Consider the following 22991-nt stretch of genomic DNA (forward strand, 5'->3'; position numbering starts at 1 on the left):
CACAAAATCCTGCAGATCCATTCACAGCACACATGTTACTTTTGGGGACTGTTCCTTCTCTACATACAATAGAATGGAACCAATGCCTCATTTTTGTCAAATACGAGATGGGAAAAATAATTCCATCCCTATGTGGCCTGTGGAACTGTTGAAGGACAGGCATTCATGCATATGAGTATTTACATATATATTTATACCACTTTCCCTCAAAAGGACTTAATGTTTATGAAATTGAGAAAAAAAAAAAGAGGCAAGATAAAATTAAAATAAGTAAAAAAGAGGAAACTATGTTAAAGAAAGTGGGATAAGGCCACAAAATGCCCACCACACAATCTTACACACTTGTTAAAGGCAGGTCATATCTTTGGCTTTTTAAGAGGCAATACCAAGAGGAAGATAATCACAAACAAACTATAGCAACCACAACAGAAGATCAAACTGCTTAGGGAAAGTAGAGTTATTCCTGGTGTACAGACCAAAGAGAAAATTTTCCCAAGGATTTCTTTTTTTTTTTTTTTTAATAGAGGCATGTTTTTTTATTTATTTATTTGTTTGTTTCTTTGTTTATACATGCACTGGGTACAGTCAGAAGCGCGGGAGGGTGAGAGAATTCACCAGAGCAGGGAGCAGAGCAGGCAGAAGGACCAAAGTACACTGCTGAGGGGAGCAGCGGGCGGCAGGAGAGGTCTGCGCGCCATGTGAGACCCTCTTCTGGTGGCCGGGGAGCAGCCGGGGAGCAGCCGGGGATCGAACCGGCGCCGCAGAGGTCGCCTGCAGCTTCGCAACCCAGCGCTCAACCGCTGCGCCACCGGGGAGGCCCTTCCAAGGATTTCTTACAGAGAGAACACTGAATAATACAACAAATCATGACTGTGAATACACAGAGATGAATTTTATGGTGTTTATGTTAGGGGGAAAGGATGTCCTGAGATAATCTCATACAGGCTTTGTGGACTCCACCCCTACTCCAGACTAAAGCCATCAGGACAATGGGAAAGACAAATCCCATCACCACCAAGGGGAGGGTGGCTGGGACCTGAGGGTGGAGTTGGGCAGCCAGGTTGGATATAAAAACCAAACACGTGGGCCTTGCTCACTCTCTGGCTCGCGATCGCTTGCCTCCTGGCTTCACCGCTCCTGGCTGGCGGCCAACTCTGAGAGCGCCATTTTGGGATTCCTGATCGGCGGATCGGGTAGGACTCATTTAAAACTTTGTCTCCCACTTTTCTCCCAGAGCTGTACATTTCCTCATTTCCTCTTCCCTTGTAAATAAACCTTTTATTAACCTTTCGCGTGCACCTGCAGTAGAGCATTGATAAGTCCTTTTAAGCGCGCGGGTGAGGACCCACAGTCAGGCACCCCGTTTTGTATCGGGGTTGCTCTACAACATTTACACTCTCTATAAACACTATCATTGTAAGATAAATAGGCAGCTAGATCACCCACCTGCCCAGTCTCCGTCTTTTCACTGCACCACTTCCCCAGATCGATCAGGCACTTATTCTGGAGGGCTGGGTCCAGCTTAACATCCATGGCTCGTTGGTGGAGGATTCTCTGGACTTCAGCTCGGCACTCCCTTGAGAGCTAGAAGAAAAAAAAACACGCAAAATACTTTAAAGATACCAGAATCAAATCAAAACAAGCAAACCCCCACTAGATAAAGCAAATCTGTTGTCAGGAAACAAACAAATGACTTTGTTATTTATATAAAACCACATACTTGGAATTTCTTCCAGAATGAGATATTCTTTTTTTTTTTTTTAAGATTTATTTATTTATTTATTTATTTATTTATTTATTTATTTATTTATTTATTTATTTATACAAGCACTGGGTACAGTCAGAAGCGCGGGAGGGTGAGAGAATTCACCAGAGCCAGAGCGGGGAGCAGCCGGCGGCAGGAGAGGTCCGCGCGCCATGTGGCACCCTCCTCCGGTGGCCGGGGAGCAGCCGGGGATCAAACCAGCGCTGCAGAAGCTGCCGGGGAGCAGCCGAGGATCGAACCGGTGCTGCAGAGGCTGCCGGGGAGCAGCCAGGGATCGAACCGGCGCTGCAGAGGCTGCGGGCAGCCTCGCAACCCAGCGCTCAACCGCTGCGCCACTGGGGAGGCCCCAGAATGAGATATTCTAAGGGGCTTCTAAAAGCCTCTGTCTTAGGAGATTATATATTCAGCATTTTCTAATATACTATATGAAACAATATTCTTTTCTGAGACTATCCTGATAAAAAGATCAGGATTCATTCTGATTAGGTTACAGTTTTTATTTTAGCAAAATTAAGTCACTCGAATGAATGAATATAGAATAGAATGCTGGATCCAATTAGGAGAGAATACATACTTGGGTCAGGAGAACTGAGTTCAAATTTACCTAAATTCAGAGCAAGCACCTAACAGTAGCAGCAACAGTTACTACAGGTAAGAACCAGACTCTTCTAGATGAATTACAGAGGGAGTTAGCAGAAGGCAAAACAGATGAAAATACTTTCAGAAAGGTTGTGAGAAAGCTGTCATTGACAGGTACAATCTTCTCTCTTCCTAAAAAAGCCAAAACACCTGGGGTGGGAGAGGTGGGGAGAAATTGCTTAATGACAAGGGGTTCCTTTATGGAGACATGGAACTATTTATAAAGTACATAGCGGTGGTTGTTGCATAACTTTGTGAATGTACTAGATTTCTCCCTTTAAAATGGTTAATGTTATGTAAATCTCACCAATTAATAAAATACAATTTCAAAAGGTAGCAGATTAGATTCCAACCCTTTCTACATTTACAAGAGAGGGAATCTCCTAAAAGTAAGATGACTAGCAAGATGCTAGGATTTAGGAGCTCCTGTGGCTAAGGAGAGGTGTATTATTTGAAGAAAAAGCAACAAATTTCCATATTTTCTTACTCACTAGTATAAAATCTAGGTTAAGAATGAAGTAGCTAACATAAATGTTAGTTTCTATTAATGTAACATTTCTATTTGGGTCTTCTCATTCTGAAACCTACACAAACTTTTGCATTAGGTTTGCATAGAAGGGGTCTTTATAGGGCCTCCCTGGTGGCGCAGTGGTTGAGCGCTAGGTTGCGAAGCTGCCCGCAGCCTCTGCAGTGCCAGTTTGATCCCCGGCCGCCAGGCAAGGGTCCCACAAGGCGCGACAGACCTCTCCTGCCACCCAATGCTCCCCTCAGCAGTGTGTTTCGTTAGTCTGCCTGTTCTGTTCTCTGCTCTGGCTCTGGTGAATTCTCTCACCCTCCCGCGCTTCTGACTGTACCCAGTGCTTATATAAATAAATAAATAAATAAATCTTTAAAAAAAGAAAGAAAAAGAAGGGGTCTTTATAAACATGCATGTGCCATAACACCATTTCTCTTTTATGTAACTAACAGGACTGAAATGTAATAGGGCATCTCAAAAGGCTTACAAAAGCCTCTCTGGAGAACAAACTGCATTTCAGTTTGGCATTGGAGGCATCAAACGTCTGAGAGGCAAGTGCACACAAACGTCCCAACAAGAAGCCTCAATTACGGCAGACACATACCAGGAGACCGGGGATGGAGGCTTCTGCTCCCACGAGTGTTCTGTGGGAGAAGCCTCATCTACGAGGTGCTGTGTTCAGCTGCCAAGGGGAGAAGCCTGAAGAGCATCTGTATCCTGCCTGAGAGCTTCTAATGGATCTTTAAAGTCAAATCAAGTTAGGGCAGCAGAGTTTAACTGTCTATTGGTGATGCAGATTTCAGTAATTTAAAGGGGGGGAGAGCTAAAAATGTCCCCAATCTGCTTTGTCAAAGACACAAAATCAGATGGGAAGAAGCTGACAGAACAACAATCTGGACACCCACTGCATGAAGACATTTCAAGTAGTATGACAAGACCCTCCCTGCTGCATAGATTAAACAAATTTTCATAGGATAACAGAAACAGAACAATATACAGGAAACTAATTTAAAAAACAAATGACGATAAGGAGAAATGAAGCCAGTAACTGAATCATACCCTCCTGCCCTGTTCCTCGGTGCGATAGGCGTGTCTATATAAGCAAGAGAACACGGCTCCAGGAGGCATTAGTTCACTGGTCTCATTCCAACCATGGGTGTGGCAAAGACGAGACGCATCTCCCTGGCACTTGCGGTATAAGACAGGGTCCAACCTATGAGAGCAAGGGAGAACCACGATTACTATATATCTTTCCTTCTGCAGCACACTAAGGGTTTTTACGGGTGCCTGTGTACTCGTTGATTATCACCTCCAGGGTAGTGGAGACAGCATGTAAGCAAAAGTATATTTCTGAATTTTGCTCTTCTTGAACACACAGAAGTCTATCCTAATAGCGAAAATCTAAGCTCTAGCTCAAAGCTATTATTCTGGTGATGCAAGGCTCATGACATTACAGGAACACATTCAGCACTGACATGCCAGGGTGAAAAGAGGAAAAACAGGGTTGTACCCATTACCAGGCGATTTGAAACTGTATACTCATTACTTTTTTTTCTAAGTATGAGTAAAATTCAATTCTACTAGATATACTGGATTCAATAAGGTCAGGAAATGGCAAGAAAAACAAAATCTTCCTACTCAACTTTCTAGTAAAATTGTTCCTTTTTTTCTCACACAAGGTAAAGTAGCTATATTTTTAGTTTACTTGAATATGCTCATCAATTAAAGAAAAAGAAAACGACATTTAACTGGATAGCGGGTTAGGCAGTAGGCCTGTTGATTTTCCAAGTAAGATCAGTGGTCAACTTTGGGAGAGAACTTTCAGTGGGAGAAAAAAGGCTAATATTTAATGAGTACCCCGTAACATTGTGAAGCATTTTTGGTCATAGGTTGAAATATTAGAGGAAAAGCCATGATTTTGACTAAGGTAGTAAGTTTAGTTAACTCTGTGATTTCATTTTCGATGGACTGCGTAAGCACAGAGAAAGTCCCACTCAGCTCTCTGTAGCTAATTTGAAGGAACAGAAATGAAAACAGATCAAAATTTCAAGTAATCTCTTTTGAGCCAAGTAGGAGGGTAAAAAAAACTATTAATTACCAGAAAAGGTTCAGGAAGCAGGTGAACTTGGGAAGCAGGAAGAGCAGGCTGGTCCAGTGCCAGCTGCTTTGGAGGCAGGAAGGAAAATAAGACAAGGACAGGAGGGGACTACAGCATTATGTTATAGTGATTCTGACTGTAATACAGCTCTTCCGCCCAGTTCACTGTCTCCACTTTTATGGCAATACTGTACGAGAAGAGAATCAGGGAATCAAGATGTAACTAACTGATTGATAAGTCTCTTCAGATAGAAAAATTCAGTAACTTTGAATAGTCAAAAAAAAAAAAAAAAGCAAATTCCCATACCATGTGCAAATTAGTAAAAATAAAAGTGCACTATTATCTTTTTAGAGGCATATCTGAAGATGCTTTTGCTGGCCCACAGGTGCCTGAGTTTTTCAAGATAGAGGCTTATGGTATCAAGAACATCTGAATCTGGTTTCTAAAGTGAACTGGGACACTGGGGACAGACCTTTAGGGGCTGCCTCTGCTTTTAGATACTGTTTTGAAGGTAATAAAGAGGTTTTCTAGGGACCTGGTATGTGTCAGCTATCCCAGAACTTAACAGAAACAATTCCTACTGATTGTTTCAAATGCACAGGGGCTACTGAGTACAAGACAGGCTAAGGTTTATTCTGGGTTAAAAATACTCACTTCCAATCTCGGGAGATAAAATACTGTAGCTCTAATAGACGGTGTTCACAATCTTCCACCATCTTCTCTGTGTATAAATGTTCCATCAGGCATGAGAGGATCCTGGAGGAAAGCAGTAAAACCATGAGAAAGCAGTTTCGACAACAGGTTCAGCATTCTCATGTCAGTATTTCCTGGACCCAGAAAAAGCCACTCAGCTATTTTCCTAGCGTAGTTAGGGATTTATTTTTGTGAGAATCACTCAAATTAACTCAACTTAGCAGTGATTAAGTCTTCTGTTTGCTTTAGAGACACTTAGGACTCAGCTTGCACAAGATCTGTGTGCAGCTGCTTTGGGTTTAACTGTTTATTAAGAAAATTTTCCAACATGCACAAAAGTAAAGAATTATATAATATCCACCAATCCTCCTCATAGGTTTATCAAGCTACTGCCAAGTTTGTTTAAACTCTACAATCTCTTGCTGATACTATAGAGCAAATCCCAGATACCACATCATTTTGTTGGTAAATAGTTTAGCATATTTCTCTATAGTGTGAGAACATAACACCATTATCCACCAAAAGAAATAAAAAAAAAAATCCTCAATATCATGTAATATACTGTTAGTTTTTAAATTTTTCAATTATCACACGTCTTTTCACATGTCTGTTCAATCAGGACCCTGAAAAAGCCCACACATTCAATTGAACTGACAGTATCTTTATGTAATCTGTAGCAGGAAGTTCTCTCCTTCCTCCCTCTTCCCTGCCCCTTTGTGGCTGAGGCAGGTATTTTTATGTCGGTAAATACTCTTAATTAGTTTTAAGTTTGTGTGTCTATCTCCTACAACCACACAAGAAGCTTTGAGGAAGAATACCTTTTTTCATTCTCCTACCACAGCATGAACAACAGGAGTGCATGCATAGCTGAATGATGATAAACATTGACTGCATTCATTTTATTATTGGGTTCTGCACCTTCAGTCTATATGGATTTTTGCAGATTGGGAAATCTGTTCTTACCTGCAACCTGGTTTTAAGAACTACTTGTACATCATATGGAATAAAAAGAAATGCATGAGAACCAAACACTTTACTATAGCATTTTTACAGCTTTCCTAGAGTTCCTTTTGTCTATGATTATCCTCTACACCCAGATTTTGCTTTCTAGTTCAAGTACAATTACTTTCTAGTGATTATCAAGTAGCCAACGTATACAATGAGCTAAAATTCAAATAGGATGAAAAGTACAGAGTCAAAAATACAAGTCACTCAATCCTGAGCATTCTTCTCAGTTTAATTTGGAATTATTCAGTGGCCTAATGGATAGGCCTTTATGCGCTCAGTCACTGTCAATAAATAATGCTGAGTCTAAGGGGCTCCACATTATGGATGAGTGCACAGCCAAAGTTCTATTTCCAAGAACAGTTTTAACAAAAGTTGGTATGTGTTCCTGTTTAACAAAGTTTCAGTTAAGATCTTCAATAACCCAAAAGCCATGGGAGGGAACGTTTCCTTTGCCGCGTTGCCAGATAAAATACAACATGGATAAAAGCCACAAATAAGAACCTACATTGGGTCTCCTGATCTTATGTGTTTGCAGGCTGTCTGTATTACAGATTCACAAGCTTCATTCAATGCTCTATCGATGCGGTAATCTGCCCCAGGGTCAGTCTCCTGAATCAGTGTTTGAAGCTGGATTAAAAAAAATTAAGAAGGAAGAAAGTCACTTACACATCAGGGAAGAACAATGTTATGTCTTCGTACAATCAGCTATCAGTCTGGTATATCACAATGTACTTATTTTTATATAACATTTAATGTGATTAATGTTTTAGTTTAGAATTTTTTTTTAAAGATTTATTTATTTATACAAGAACTGGGGTACAGGCCAGAGGCACGAGAGGGTGAGAGAATTCACCAGAGACAGAGTGGGGAGCAGAACAGGCAGACAGACCGAAGACACTTCTGAGGGGAGCAGCGGGCGAGGCAGGAGACGTCTGCCGTGCCATGTGGGTTTCTCCCTGGCTGACCAGGAATAGAATGAGCACTGCAGAGGCTGTGAACAGCTTCGCAGTGAGGTGCTCAACCGCTGCGCCACCGGGGAGGCCCTATCACAATGTACTCTTAACAAGGTCCTGCAATTATCCCGAGCTAAGCTCAAGAGCTCTTATGAAATACTTTTCAACTAGTTTCTTTATGTACATTGCAAGTTTTTCTGTTTACACCATTGTGCAGACTGCTTGATTACCTGTGTGACCCATTCCTGGACATCTGCAAAACAAAAGGTCTTTACAATATAAACGCTGCCTCCTTCCTCAAATCTGCAATCTGTTAATCACATTACTAAATCTGACACTCACGGTCATGTCAGAATTGAGTGGAAAAGAGCACATAGAAGACATTTCTAGTTAAGAGACCTAAGTTGGTCATAAGATCTAGAATGCGAATCTTGCTGCACAGAAACTGGCATTCGAATCTGTGTATACTAGTTTATATAAAACATGTGAGATTTCTTTTTTTTTTTTTAATAGAGGCATGTTTTATTTATTTATTTGTTTGTTTATACAAGCACTGGGTACAGTCAGAAGTGTGGGAGGGTGAGAGAATTCACCAGAGCCAGAGGGGGGAGCAGAGCAGGCAGAAGGACCGAAGTACACTGCTGAGGGGAGCAGTGGGCGGCAGGAGAGGTCTGCGCGCCATGTGGGACCCTCCTCCGGTGGCCGGGGAGCAGCCGGGGATCGAACCGGCGACGCAGAGGCCGTGGGCAGCTTCGCAACCCAGCGCTCAACCGCTGCGCCACCGGGGAGGCCCTTTGTGAGATTTCTTTTAACTTGCAATATATCAATTACAAAAAGCTAGAATACTTATAATTTTTTATTTTTCCTTAACCATCTTTTATAAACTAAAAGACAAACCAGAGTTTGTTCATTATACATATACAGAAAAATACTTGTCATTGTGCAGCTGAAATTGAAACATCTACCTTAACATTTACTTTTCCCCGATCTGTCCTTTGTCACAGAATAAAGTAACAGCATAAGATAATGAGCTACAGATTCTTTTTTTCTGTCTTTGAGGAGAAAGTGATTGGGGCACAGAGGAAAAGCTCTAAATTAAGAATCAGGAACCTGAGTTCTATTAATAGTTCTGGTTCTGCCAGATATTAGCTTTGCGAACATGGACAAGTTGATTAACCTCTGCATTCCAGATTCTCTAACTATAGAAGATTCTAAGAAATAATAATATATAGAAGAAAGCTGTGTAAACTGCGAAGCATTGTATAGATGTCAAAAAATCTTATTACTACAGGTGGGTAGCAGATGGTGTCTGGGGGTGGGAATCTTAAATAACAGAAAGCAAATTTGAAAACTACAGTCCTTACTGGTTGGGTTCCTTTTGTTCCACGGGAAACAATTAGAGCCCTTCCTGTGTCACAGATTTAGCCTCTGTAGGAACCTTCTCTGGTCCTCAAACATTTGACCCACAATCCCAGAGGGACTCATGAAAACACTGACACTACTGTTGAAAGTACACAGATCAAAGGAAATGAAGAAAGAAAACGGAATTCTATCCACCCTAAGAAAGGTCAGTCTCCAGGATGAGAGAAATATGAAATATGAAAGAAATATGAAAGTGTCCCAACACTCTGCGACAGAAGTTATTTACAAAAATTCTTGATGGCAATTTGGGAGAAGCCGCAGTTGTCATGGTTAGTTGGAAGGAAGATTACTCTCAAATGGCCACCAATTCTAGTTATGACACTGACAAAGACCAAAGAGTTGACATCTATTTCTGGGGAAAGTTACAATCACCAGGGACGTATGGAAGTCTCCACAAGAACTGCGTCAGCTAGACAGCTGAGGCTGACACGCAGACTCTTTGGAACATTCACAATGAATGCACTGGATTGCATTACTAAAAGGAGAAAATAAATGCCCTATAGTCTCTAGTAGGCTAATTGCCTGGGGGAACAATGCCTCTCTGGAGTCCAGTGACAGCAGTGCGGGAAATAAACCTCAAGAAGCTGGAGCCCTTCCTAAGCAGATGTCTATCCCAGCTCCTCTCTACTTAGGAAAAACCTGGGGAAGTGCTTCTGAGAAGTGAGAAGAGTCTGAGCAGTCACCTTTGGCCTTGGAGAGAGTAGGATCAGATTCGTTCAGACATAAATAAAGAGAATGAATTAAACTCAAGATTGCCTACATTTGGAAGAATATGTACTCACTAAGAATCTATCTTTATGCATCAGTTTGCTATTTGTTGAGAGATCACTGAATCAAAGCAGCATTAAAGAACAGGAAAACTACAGTCAATCAAGTTGAGTGTCAAAATCTGTGTCAACAAAAACTATGAAAAAGAAAGAAAACCACTCAAAATAAATTATTTCAAAATATTTCTCCATTTGATTGTGTATGGATAATGTAGTAGCAGACGAAGGAAAATCTCTCTCTTGGGATCATATATACCTTTAATTTTTTTTGTGAGCAAAAGCTAAAAACTTGGCACCCCTGCTGCATTTGGTATTATAAATTGTTCAGGTTCTTATTCAGTAAAAAGTATGATGGCAATGATACTGATGCATTCTATCTGTAATATTCCATTAACTTTACATTATGTACCTGATCTTCAGCTACTCAGTTGTTTATAAACCATGGATAAGAATAACTTTATGGGGCCTCCCTGGTAGTGCAAGGGGTTAAGTGTCAGCACTATCAAGCTAGCTGCAGCCACTGCAGCACGAGTTCAATCCCCAGCCAAGGAGCTAACCCACATGCAGCAGACCTCTCCTGTCTCGCCTGCTACACCCCTCAGCAGTGTATTTCAGTGACTCTGTCTGTTCTGCTCCCCACTCTGTCTCTGGTGAATCATCTCCTCCTCATCCTCTGGCCTACACTCCAGTTCTTAAATGCATCAATAAATGAAATCTTTTTTTTTTAAAAAAGAATAACTTTATCTTCCCAAGCAAAGTTTACTAATTTCTCCCATCTATCTTTATAGAACTGATTGTAGAGTTTGGGAATAGAGAAAGTGCCTTCTGTGCATAGTTTTCTTTACCTATTAAGAAAAGATTGGTAGGATTTTGAAAATGACATGCTTTCTTGATCCTCCAGGCCAGGAATTTATGCCACACTGCACATGAATAATCAAAAGAAACTCTCAGAAAATTTCAATTCATTTCATCTCTCTTGCAGCCTCAGTTAAATGAAATCTATTGAGACAATTTCTTTTGGTGGGGACCATTCCTGATTTGCCAAAACAGTGCCTTGATTCTCAGTTTCAAAAATCTAATCTTGAAGTTACCTTTTCCTTAAAAACCTTAGCAAACACTGCATTTTATCTTTCTTTAAGTGTATAGCTTTTTTTATTAATTATGAACTCAAATTTCTGCTCTACAGCAAATTTCACATTCTTACTACAATTTGCCTAAAGAAACAACAGTCTGTGTCTGGCCTATAGTACCTAATGCTCACTGTAATGTCACAAATGACCCAGATGAAGCTCGCTGGGGTGGTGGCAGGAAGGGGCTCCTTAGTAGATAAATGTCACATTCAAAATGGCAGTAGAAAATTTTCCCTTACCGCTTGCTGGCAGTTGGTGCCAAGGTTCCCTTTCTCCCCCCGAACAACTTTCATCAGACAATGCAAGGTTCGCCCTTTCCGATGTAATCCAGAACAGTGGTGTTCAATTTCCGCCCGACAGCTCAGGATGATCTCAGGGCTCAAAGAAAAGTCTTCCATCAACATGCGTCGGTAATCTAACATCTCCCCCTGGCATTCACTGCTCACTTGCCGCCCTAGGTAAGGATTTAAGTCATAACGTGAAGGGTAGTGAGATTAGGATCAGATATGACACATGTTAAAAGTACACATTTTCTTCTATAAGAGACCAGTTGTGTTACTATCTTCACTAAAAAAAACTTAGGACTTAGCAAAAGCTTTAACAGCATAAAAGGAGCTTAACACTCTAGAGACCAGGCTTTATCTTGACAGTATGCTGTACTACACAAGTTGCACAATGAATTAATGATGTGAATATTTTGCCAAAGGTAATCTTGTCAGTAAGATAACCAGTGGGGTAAAAATGGAAGTTAAAGAACAATCCTACTGTCTACACATTTAAGCTAGTAGAAAAACACAAAATTAGAAACTCTTGCCTACCATGGACTCGTCCCCAGACTGCTGGTGAATGCCTGAAACTGTGCATAGTAACAAACCCTATATATACTGTTATTTTCCTAGACACACATACCCATGATAAAGTTTAATTTATAAACTAGACACAGTACGAGATTAAAGCAATAATAAAAGAGAACAAGTAGAGCAATATACTTCAGTAAAATTTATGTGAATGTGGTCTTGTTCTCTCAAAATATTTCACCGCATATATTTTGACCATAATATATTGCCTGCAGTAATATTCTGACCACAGGTGAACTGAAACTGCAAGAACTGAAATTGTGGATAAGGGGGGGTATTACTATACCCTTCAAATATTCATTGCAGCCCCCACCACCACTTTCCTTAATCTGTAAACTGTGAAAACATAATTTTTATTAAAAACAGCTTTCCTGACATTTAATAAACACACATACTTACAACATACAATCTGACATGTATACACTGGTGAAGCAAGCCGTCCCCACAGTCAGAGCATAACCATGCCTGTCCATTCCAAAAGTCCCTTCGTGCCTCTTCACTTTAGGTCCTCCCCTTCCTTTCCTATCCATCCCACCAGCCCCATCCCATCTACCCCTGATGTGCTCGCTCTGACCACAGACTAATTTTTTAACTTGTATTTTTCAAAGTTAATATAAATAAAATCTGGTATAGACTCTTTTTTTTTCCATTCTGACTTCTTTGACTCACTCTATTTTGAAATTCATGACTCAACAGTTCATTCTTTAATGCTGAGTTATATAATTCTATTAATGTGGATATATGATTATTTGTTTATCCCTTCAACTGTTGACAGATATTTGGGTTATTTCCAATTTTGGGCTATTACAAATGAGACGGTTATGATGATCCATCTGCAACAGCGTATTGGTGATATGCATTCATGGCATGTGGTGACCTAGGAGTTACATGGCTGGATCATATGATAATGTATGTTTGACTTAAAAAAAAAAAAAAAAAAAACCTAACTGGCAAACTGTTTTCCAAAGTGGTGGCACCATTTTAAATTTCCATTAGCAGTGTAAAATAGCTCAGGTCTTCCACGTTATTGCCAACACTTAATATAGTTAGTCTTTTTAATATGAGCCATCTGTATAACTTTTTTGAATTATTTGTTTTGTATCCTTCAGTCAATTATTTATGGAATTTTTTTGCGTACATTTCTTATGAATTTGCAATTTAAGAACATTAACTCCATTTTGTTAAATACCAGAATTAGATTATATCATGCATACTGCTATGAATATGCTTTTCCATATACTTTACACATAAATATACTTTAGACAATTATCTCTACCTTTCCATTTTAGAAACTTTTCATCTAACACCCAGACCATAACCAAAATTCTACAACCATTCAAAATGTTCTTTGGTATTCAATCCAAGTCCATGTATCATCTGTGATTGCTATTCCATCACTACAAAGTTTAAGAATCTTTTACTATCTGGGACCTCCCTGGTGGTGCAGGGGTTAAAGACAGCGCTATAAAGCTATCATCAGCCATTGCAGCATGAGTTTGATCCCTGGGGGCCAGGGAGCAACCCACATGGCGAAGCAGACCTCTTTCTCTGGTGAATCCTTTCACCCCCTGGACCCGCACCTCTGGCTTACCCCCATTTCTTGTAGGCATAAATAAATAAATCTAAAAAAAAAAAATCTTTTACTATCTAGACATAAAAAAATTCACCAAAAAGTCCTGAGTTTTATTTAATGATTGATTTTGGGGCCTCCCTGGTGGCGCAGGCGGTTGAGCGCAGTGCTGTGCAGCTGTCCACGGCCTCCGCAGTGTGGGTTGGATCCCGGCCAGCCAGCAAGATACTCACATGGCGCGGCAGTCCTCTCCTGTCTTGCCCACTGCTCTCCTCAGCAGTGTATTTCGTCAGTCTGCCTGTTCTGTTCCCCGCTCTGTCTCTGGTGAATGCTCTCACCCTCCCGCACATCTGGCCTGTACCCAGGTTCTTGTATAAATAAATAAATCTTTAAAAAATGTTTGTTTGATTTTTATTTTCATTTAACTTTTTAATTACTAACCTAGCAACATTTATTCAATAAGAGCTAGGAATTTCATTCTTGCAACCTTGCTGTCTGACTCAGTGAAGCCAATTCTTTATTTTACTGTTTAATTTCTTAATATTATCACTATTATAGGGCCTCCGCTGGTGGCACAGCGGTTGAGCGCTGGTCTGTGAGGCTGCCTGCAGCCTCTGCAGCGCGGGTTCGATCCTCGGCCACTGCCGAGGGTCCCACATGGCGCACAGACCTCTCCTGCCATGCCCGCTGCTCCCCTCAGCAGTGTATTTCATCAGTCTGCCTGTTCTGTTCCCTGCTCCAGCTCTGGTGGATTCTCTCACCCTCTCACACTTCTGACTGTATCCAGTGCTCGTATAAATAAATAAATAAATCTTTAAAAAAAATTATCACTATTATAATAACAACAGTACTTACACTTAATGTATGCTAAGTGCTATGCCAAATCTTACCTCACTCAAACCTTGTAAGAACATCTCAATATAAGTAGTATTATATTTGTTTTACAGATTTTTTTTTTTAAGATTTATTTTTATTTATTTATGCACAGAAGAACTGGGGTGTGTGCCAGAGGTGTGGAGGGGTAAGAGGATTTACCTAAGACAGAGTGGGGAGCAGAACAGGCAGATCTACTAAAATATACTGCTGAGGGGAGCAGTGGGCAAGGCAAGAGAAGTCTGCTGCACCATGTGGCTAGCTCCCTGGCTGGCAATCAAATTCATGTTGCAGTGTCTGACGATAGCTTGATAGCGCTGAGACTTACCCGTGTGCAATCAGGGAGGCCCTGTTTTACAGATTTTAAAAAATCCTCATTAGAGACTAACAAAAGTAAGTGGTGATGCAGTCATTAGTTTGGTAATAAAGCCATAATTTGAAGCCATATCTCTGACCCAAATTTCATCTGCTGTATCATTATGCTGCCCTGACTCTCCTAAAAATGCAGCAAAATATGCATTTTTAAAATTAAAAGATTTGGATTTGAGAAACATACATTACTTTTTAAAAAATGTAAAGAAAAATAAGAGGAAGGGCTTTGAACAAGGCCTAGGGATACCAAGTCTGCAGGGCAGAGTTATGCTACTGAATTATAAGGCACAGGTGTATTGAAAGAGCAAACTTAGGAGAAAACTAATATTTATAGGTAGAAGAGGCTTGAGAATGTGAATACAAAAAGGAAAGGATAGGAAGAAATTAACTTACCTCTGTGCACAGCTGACTCCAGACACATTAGAAGGTAGGAGAGTCTGGCTTCCCGGGACCGAGGGAGGTTTTCCACGTTGCACCGGTATTTCTTCAAGTCACTCTTACAGGATTTGGCCAATGAATAACTGACTTTATAGTCTTGGGCAATCAGCTTTTGGCGAGTTGTTAGTGCTTCTCGACACTGAGGACAGAGTGCAGCAGAGTTGTAAGATGACTGAGGTGACCCAACTGGTCACATGTGCCACTAAGACAAGAAGAGGCTCAAGGCCAAGTTCATGTCAACAACAGCAGTTGTTACCAAAACTGCCTGTTTAAAGTTTGGTTTAAAATCGAGCACAAGCATGCTGACTAGTGTGGTTAGAGGCCAGGGTAAATGAGTGAGGAAGCCTGGACTTCTACAGTGAACTGCTGGTTGTTGCTGCAACAGCAGCTATCCTCAACACACCAATTGAATATATTAACTTGACAGTGTTCTTTCCCTCCTCAGCAATATCCCTAAAGCATATTTCACCAGAATCAAAGTGATAACTGATAAAACATTGGCAGTTCCAGTCTATTCATCTTAAATAGAATTATTCAATAGTAAAAATGATATAAAGACCTGAAAAGAAAAAACATTTCTTCAGGTCTGCATAGGACAATACATGACAGGACAGGAAAACTAAAACTAATTATTTTTAAAAGTTATAAAAGATCATTGAATTCATCCAGGGTCTGAGGACTAGCAGTAATGAGATTGCATAATGAAATAGCTGCTGGAGAATGAAACAGCTAATCACCTTTGAAGCACACTGGTTTGGTTAGCTTAAACTTCCTGAGTAGTAGAGGAGGCATCAGTGTGCTCCTGATATAAAATTCTCCAATTTTACTCCCAAAATTGATTCCTAGTAGGCTTTCCCATGTCTAGAAAATCACAATTAAAGCATCATTACCTTGGCTTAACTGAAATATGCTTGGTACCCCACTAAAAGTCAAGTACCTCACCTCTGCAAAGCACAAGCTTTACTAGTCATTTATATTTGGTAAGAGTCTAAGAATACTGTTCACAAGGATTTGAGGTAGCTTTTAAAAACAAAGAAAATACTGGTTTGTTTTTGAAAATAATAATTCTTACCTTTTCACTCATGGATTCTTCAAACTTATGGTTAAAGAGGCACTTATACACTCTGCCCTCACCAGCTTGTGTCTGTAAGAGGTAACACATACATTACAGCAATGACGACTGGCTAGGTAGTTATGCTGGGCACTGTTCACTACCTTCTAAGAAACCTCCTGTAACTATAACAATGTACACCTTTGAATAGTTCAGCCATTTATAAAATTTAGTAGCTTTTGAATAGTGCCCACAGTAAAGATGAAAAAATTTCCCCATGATGCTTGCTACTGTCATTTTTTCTCAGATGAACTGATACTTTGGGAACCAAGAGATGTGTCAACGAGTCTCCCTCCCTACAACTTTATGCTAAGAGTCAATAAAACTTATAATCAGTGGCTCTGATGGTTAAAGCTGTTAATTCAAAACAGCAGGCAGAGTGGGAATGTACTCAAGTCACTCCCAGTCCTTTGTTGTAAGGCTAGATATTATTTAATTTAGGGTTAGAAGGTTGTTCTAAAGGGTCTGCAGGTAGTAATCAAGGATATGGTTTCAAAAGTAACCTCCTGCTGTTTTTCATTTTAGCCAAAGACATAAATAGAAGTAAGTAACATGGCAAAGTTTTAGCCGTGGAATAGATGTTAATGGGATTCCTTGGTAAAATAGGATTTCCACAGCTAAAATTGACTTCTAAGAAATCAAATTGAGAAGTGAGATAAGGTAGAAAAAATAATGTATGGAAATTGTCAGAAGCCAGCTGTTACCTAGATGGGAAATCAAGATGACACCGCACCCACTATCATATTTTCCTGTAACCAACTTACCTTCTACTTCAGTTACTTCTCAACATGCAAGGTTTTGTGTTGGTTTATTTTATTTTGGAATAGGGTATTTAAAATACATTTTTTTAAAAAAAGGAAGAAAAGCTTCTGAGTTCACTCACATTTTCACAAAAACGCTCCCGATCATCTCGGCAAGCAAAATATAAATGCCGGTCCAAATGAAAGTCATCTGAGGACAGTTCAGCAACCCGGAGAATGGCTTTCTTGCAGAGGTCAGAGACCTGAATTTTGGGATCTCCTTCTTCTGCTTCCTTCACCAGGCCTTTCTCCAAACATGATACCACCTCACCTTGTGAATGTACATCCTAAAATAGTAATGACACCGGTATTTATAAAGAAATCTCGCTACACTGAGTTTCAAATGAACATCATTTGCTTTAAAAAAGAGAGAGGGAAAAAAAAAAAAAACCCCAACATATAGGTAGTTTATTGATGTGCTAATGAGAAATCAAGTGGGAACCAATCTGGAGATTACAGAAAATGCCCATAAAAATCTCCTGTGAGAAGATAATGCTTGCTGCAAAGGGAAACAGAGATCCTGGGAAATTTAAGTATAGCCTAGTACTAGAAATAAGAACCTGAGATTTTAAATTTAAAAGTCAGAAAATTTTAAAGAAATTACATTGGTCCAATGCTGTGATCACCGTTCATTGTCAATATTGAAACTACACCACAGATCTCTATCGTTGGGGGCTAGATATTTCCCAAACAATAGAGTCTTCAGTCAACTTTAAAAAACAACATGCAACCATGAAATCTGTTGAGGAAAGACGTTAGGCACCTTTTTTTTCCTTTTCTACTCAATACTGTCCCAAGACTCCAATACATATGATCTATAGAGTAATAATCACACTTTGATGCTTTGGATTTGTCTTAATGTGATTTGATGATATTACCACTCTTATACAGAATGTTTTTAGAAGCTTTCCTAAAACAATCCAATTATCTTTAATTGTACATTGCATCATCCCCACTGCAACCACAAGCATTCATTCATTCAAAATATGAGAAATTGCCCTTAAATATTTGCTAATCAAGAGTCTTAATATTGGACACTCCCTGGTGGCACAAGGGGTTACGACGCAACCTATGAAGCTATCTGCAGCCACTGCACGAGTTCGATCCCCGGCCAGGGAGGTGACCCACATGGTGCAGAAGACCTCTCCTGACTCGCCCACTGCTCCCCTCGGTAGTGTATTTCAGCCAATCTGCCTGTTCTGTTCCCCACTCTGTCTCTGGTGAGTCCTCTCAACCCCCACACCTGTGGCTTATACTCCATAAATAAATAAATCTTAAAAAAAAAAAAAGTCTTAATATTCTTCCTCCCCCATGTTGCCTGGTCTGTAGAAAGCAGGTCCCTCCTACCTCTTTTTAAGAACCTTTTTATTACATACAGTTGATTTCATAGACATGGTATTTTTTATGGCAAGATTTTGTGTGTGTGTGTGTGTGTTGTATGTGTGTGAATAAATGATAGCACTATGTTTTATGCTGCTTTGGTTTGACCCTCCCGTGGCGCAGGGGGTTGAGCGCCACACTGTGAAGCTGTCCGCAGCCTCCGCAGCGCCGGTTCGATTCCAGCCGGGCAGGGAGAATCCCACATGGCAAGGCAGACTTTTCATGTCTTGCCCGCTGCTCCCCTCAGCAGTGCCTTCAGCCCATCTGCCTGTTCTACTCCCTGCTCTGTCTCTGGTGAATCCGCTCACTCTCCTGCAACTCTGGCCTGTACCCCAGCTCTTGCATAAACAAAAATAAATCTTAAAAAAAAAAACAAAAAAACAGGTAGGAAACATCACTTCAAGAAACATATCGATTCAAAAAAATAATATATATATGTAGATATACATATTTTTTCTCTTTTAATTTTCTTGGTATGTTCTACACCACATTAATTTCCAAATATTTATAAATATTCATGTTTTCTCCTAACATAACCAAGATGAGGTAGAGCTGTGGTATCTATTGTGCAGATGGGGAAACAGATCAATTCCTCTAAGCTGCAGAACGTAAAGTGCCTAACTAACTGTCCATTATTTACTGTGAGTTTTGCATATTTTTCCTGAGGAGATTTCATAGCTTTCATTAAGTTTTCAATAGGTTTGTTGACCCAAAAGACATTAGAAAGCACATAATTCATAATTAACACTCAAGTTTGTATGACTTTGGCCCAAATGGGCAAGGTCTACCTATTTCCACTCCCCAAAGGAAAAACAAATCTATGATAACAAAGACTTGGACAGAAACATACTATAAACATGATTTTATGTTATAACACAACATCCTATATCAAACTTTAGTGGCCCATAATAATTTACTTAGATGGTTGCCAGTAATTAGGTCCCAATCATATAAATGAGGCTGAAAATAAAAGTATGATGATAGGATTCAGATTCAGCCTTCATCCCGGTATCACACAGTAAACAAATGATATGTAATAAGACTAATGTTTCCCTGTACACTAGTCACTATTTAGGGCTGTTATATTTCTGCAGAATCATCATGGGTTGAGACCACCCCCCTCCCCCAAGGAATCTGAGATTTAATTTTAATTATAGCTCTTACGGCACACACTGGTCCTGGGCCATAACATTAATCTCCACTACCTGTCTTCATTCATCGTAACCTTACGTAATATTTTCAAATACAGATTTTTCAGAAATTCTTCTCAGTTACCCAGTGCCTCTGATATTTTCAATTCAGCTCAACTGAGTTTTAGAACTGAAATGTATGCAAATATTTGACAAAGAAAGCTGCATGGCTAATTACTGAATAGGAATGAAATCAAGGGAGGTGAACTACACACTGGCATACTGTCTATGAGAAAATCAAATCATTTAGGTTTAAAAAGTCATTAATACACAGACTTGAGGGCCTTCCCTGGTGGCACAGCGGTTGAGCACTGGGCTGCGAAGCTGCCCGCAGCCTCAGCAGCGCCGGTTCGTTTCCCCAGCCACCGGAGAGAGTCCCACATGGCACGCAGACCTCTCCTGCTGCCCGCTGCTCCCCTCAGCAGTGTACTTTGTCAGTCTGCCTGCTCTGCTCCCTGCTCTGGCTCTGGTGAATCCTCTCACCCTCCTGTGCTTCTGGCTGTACCCAGCGCTTGTATAAATAAATAAATAAATCTTAAAAAAAAAAACCCCACAGATTTGACAAGTGAATAACAAATGATTCTGTAAATGAACTTAAAATGAATTTAAAACATTGTATTATAATGAGACAAATGTCTGTCTTGAAAATATGACTGATCAGTTTTCAGTAGTTCATTTGGTAGTATTTTTTTAATTCTCTATACACCTTGTCCTTTTTATTTTAGGAACAGAAAAGGATAATGCCTCAAAATAGTAGGCAAGAACTCAGTCTTCATCTCTATTAACCATTCAGTGTTTTTAGTGTTTTGTGATCTATTCCACTAAACAAAGAGAGAAAAATTATTCAAAGTAATTGGTTGAAAACAGGGTGATACAATGATGTTTGGAGATCTGCATTTTCATTTTAGAAATATTTATTTACAAAATACTAAAGATTTTACTAATATAATCTTTGTTCTAAAAAATATATATTTAAATTTTGAGAAAAATCATTAGTTTTGAAATCATGACATTTAAATGTTCATACAGAGGCAGGGAAGAAACAAATTAACCATGACCTCTGATCCTTTGACCTTTGGAGAAAGTCAGTTCAGATCCAGTCACAAAAGGGTTTTTACAGAGTTTTCAATTGAATTTGTGGAAACAAATTTCAAAGTGATAGGCCTGTTTTCTTCTACACTCCGAAGTCAACTCATTACTTTACATATCTAATTAAGTGACTTCAGAGAAGTAAACTATAGTCAGAAAAGGCAAAGAAGGGCCAAGGACATGCCTCCCTCATTATTAAACTTGGCTGATACACCAGAGTGAGTGTCATAGGAAGGAACATGCTTTTTCAGAAGTGCAGGCATAAGTCCAACTCACTGTCCCAAAATACAAGAAAAGTCTTTGATGCTAGGGTGGAGGCCTGGTATGAACAGAAATTCATCTAGTTGTTAGGCATAAAAAACATAAAAATGACCAAAAGAATGTGTATTTTGATGGTGCATAGAAAAAAATTTTTGGTTATTTTTTAAAAAGTCAAGAAAACAATCTTCACTGTCAGGTCTTTGGGTTCCAGCACTGCTCTCTTCTGCAGCTCTTTCAGTCACTACACATGCAGCAGATGGCAGGTTTTATACTGACAGGTCACACTACCAGTGGGAGGCTAACCAGTGGGTATCTAGTGGCCAACAGGGAAGAACTACAACAGACAGAGGTGAACTGGAATGGTCTACTCCACTGTGTATGTAACTGATCAAAAACATGAAAAGGTGTCACTACTGATTACTCAAAGGTGTGTCTGGAACACATGTGAAGATTTAAAAAGAGTGAGGTTTGGAATTGGATGTAATCTCTAACACCTTAAAAAAAGTCAGAGGAGCTTCCTGAATTATCAGGAGACTTAAGTACTTTTGTGCCCTTTTTAGTGTCTGCTAGAGAGGGGAAAAAATTGTCTTTTTTATTAAAACTGCCCTTTCTTTAGCTGCCTGAATGCTTTATGCCAAGTTCACAGTACTCTCAAGATTGCCTCGGAGGTACCCTGTGAAAGGAGCAAAGCCTGTGCTGGTGTGAAGAAAAGGAACTGAGTTCCAGCATTCCAGGCCAGCTACAGCTCCCTTTGTCAGGGAAGGAAGCCTGCAAACCACAGAACAATGAACAAATAGAGGGCAAAAAGACACATGGATTTCATTTTCTGTCATTTTTCCTAAAGAGAAGATTAATGAGTAGTGGTAATTAACATCTTAGGCCACAAGTCTGAATCCACCGCTCCTATCAGCTATCTGTTGCTTCTCAGGAGTTTCTTTCATTTTTGCAGAACATACAAATTCTGGATAAATCTGGCTAACTCTCCATTGTGACCTCCAGACAACAGACTAATAAAGACAAAAAATAAAATCAGATATAATTAAGGAAGAAGAAGCTACCTGAGTACTTATTTTCTGTCCTGTCTTTCCTAAAAAAGAGTTCCTCTGAGATAAAGAAAACAAAATATATAGTTCATTTATTCTGACAAGCTAGACATTCCTTCACCAATCTTAAATTTTTCTAATATTTACAAACCTCCTTGTAAACTGCTTACAAAGTATTTTTTCATGGTAACGCTGAGGAATATGCAGAGAAAGATTAGAGAACTAAAGTCCCTCCTAATCTACCTACTATCCCCACAATAACACAAAAATAATAATATGCTTTGTCAAAAGAACATTATAAGTAACCAGTAATTGGTTTAGTATTTTGAAACTAAAACTACTCTTAGCAGGTACTATTCCTCTACTTCCCCAGAGTCGTGAAAAATTTGTTACAAACAGATGAAACGCATTCACAAGTGTGGGGTCGTCTGCACCTCCACTTTAAGAATAACTCTAGCCCTAGCTTTTTCCTATACCAGTTTTACACAAAGCTTTTCATCCATCGAGTTCACATGTCCTCTTTGCGGGGAAGGTCAGTGTAGTAGATACCTTTTCTCCTAGCCGAATGCTGCCACATTTCAGAATGTTGATGTCATTTTTGCAGTCATCCATGAAGCCACAGATTAGACGGTAATCACTAAAGATGATGGCCGTCATCTTGGTGATGTATTGGTGACACTGATAGTCAGTGATGTTGCCTCGGTGATCCACCAAACAGGAAAGCAAGTAACCTTTTCCAACTGGCTCATCAGCACATTCTTTAATCTGCTCAAAAGAAAATGACTGTTTTATTACAAGTATTCTATTTTCATATCAAACAACCTTTATGAAATACGTCTCACTTCTTCATTGTTGATTTTCCATCTCTATACTTAAGAAAATGAAAGGAAAACACTTGGAAATACATTTTTTTAAAAAAAGAAAATAGGGGGCCTCCCTGGTGGCTATCACCACTGTGGCCTGAGTTCAATCCCCGGCCAGGGAGCTAACACACATGTGGTGCAGCAGACCTCTC

General features: G+C 39.8%; 1 protein-coding gene across 1 annotated transcript in view; it reads right to left on the reverse strand.

Annotated features, from left to right (window-relative positions):
• GLG1 (golgi glycoprotein 1) overlaps positions 1-22991 on the reverse strand; it is a gene marked incomplete at both ends in the record, with an annotated part of 130871 nt that overhangs the window by 20188 nt on the left and 87692 nt on the right. The window contains 9 exons of the mRNA XM_084257512.1: positions 1447-1584; positions 3981-4134; positions 5674-5775; positions 7226-7347; positions 11232-11446; positions 15058-15241; positions 16175-16246; positions 17097-17300; positions 22526-22741. Coding sequence (XP_084113638.1) covers positions 1447-1584; positions 3981-4134; positions 5674-5775; positions 7226-7347; positions 11232-11446; positions 15058-15241; positions 16175-16246; positions 17097-17300; positions 22526-22741 — 1407 coding nt within the window. The remainder of the gene's footprint in view (positions 1-1446; positions 1585-3980; positions 4135-5673; positions 5776-7225; positions 7348-11231; positions 11447-15057; positions 15242-16174; positions 16247-17096; positions 17301-22525; positions 22742-22991) is intronic.

The sequence above is a fragment of the Talpa europaea genome, assembly GCF_964194135.1.
Source record: "Talpa europaea genome assembly, chromosome: 16".
NCBI classification, from domain to species: domain Eukaryota; kingdom Metazoa; phylum Chordata; class Mammalia; order Eulipotyphla; family Talpidae; genus Talpa; species Talpa europaea.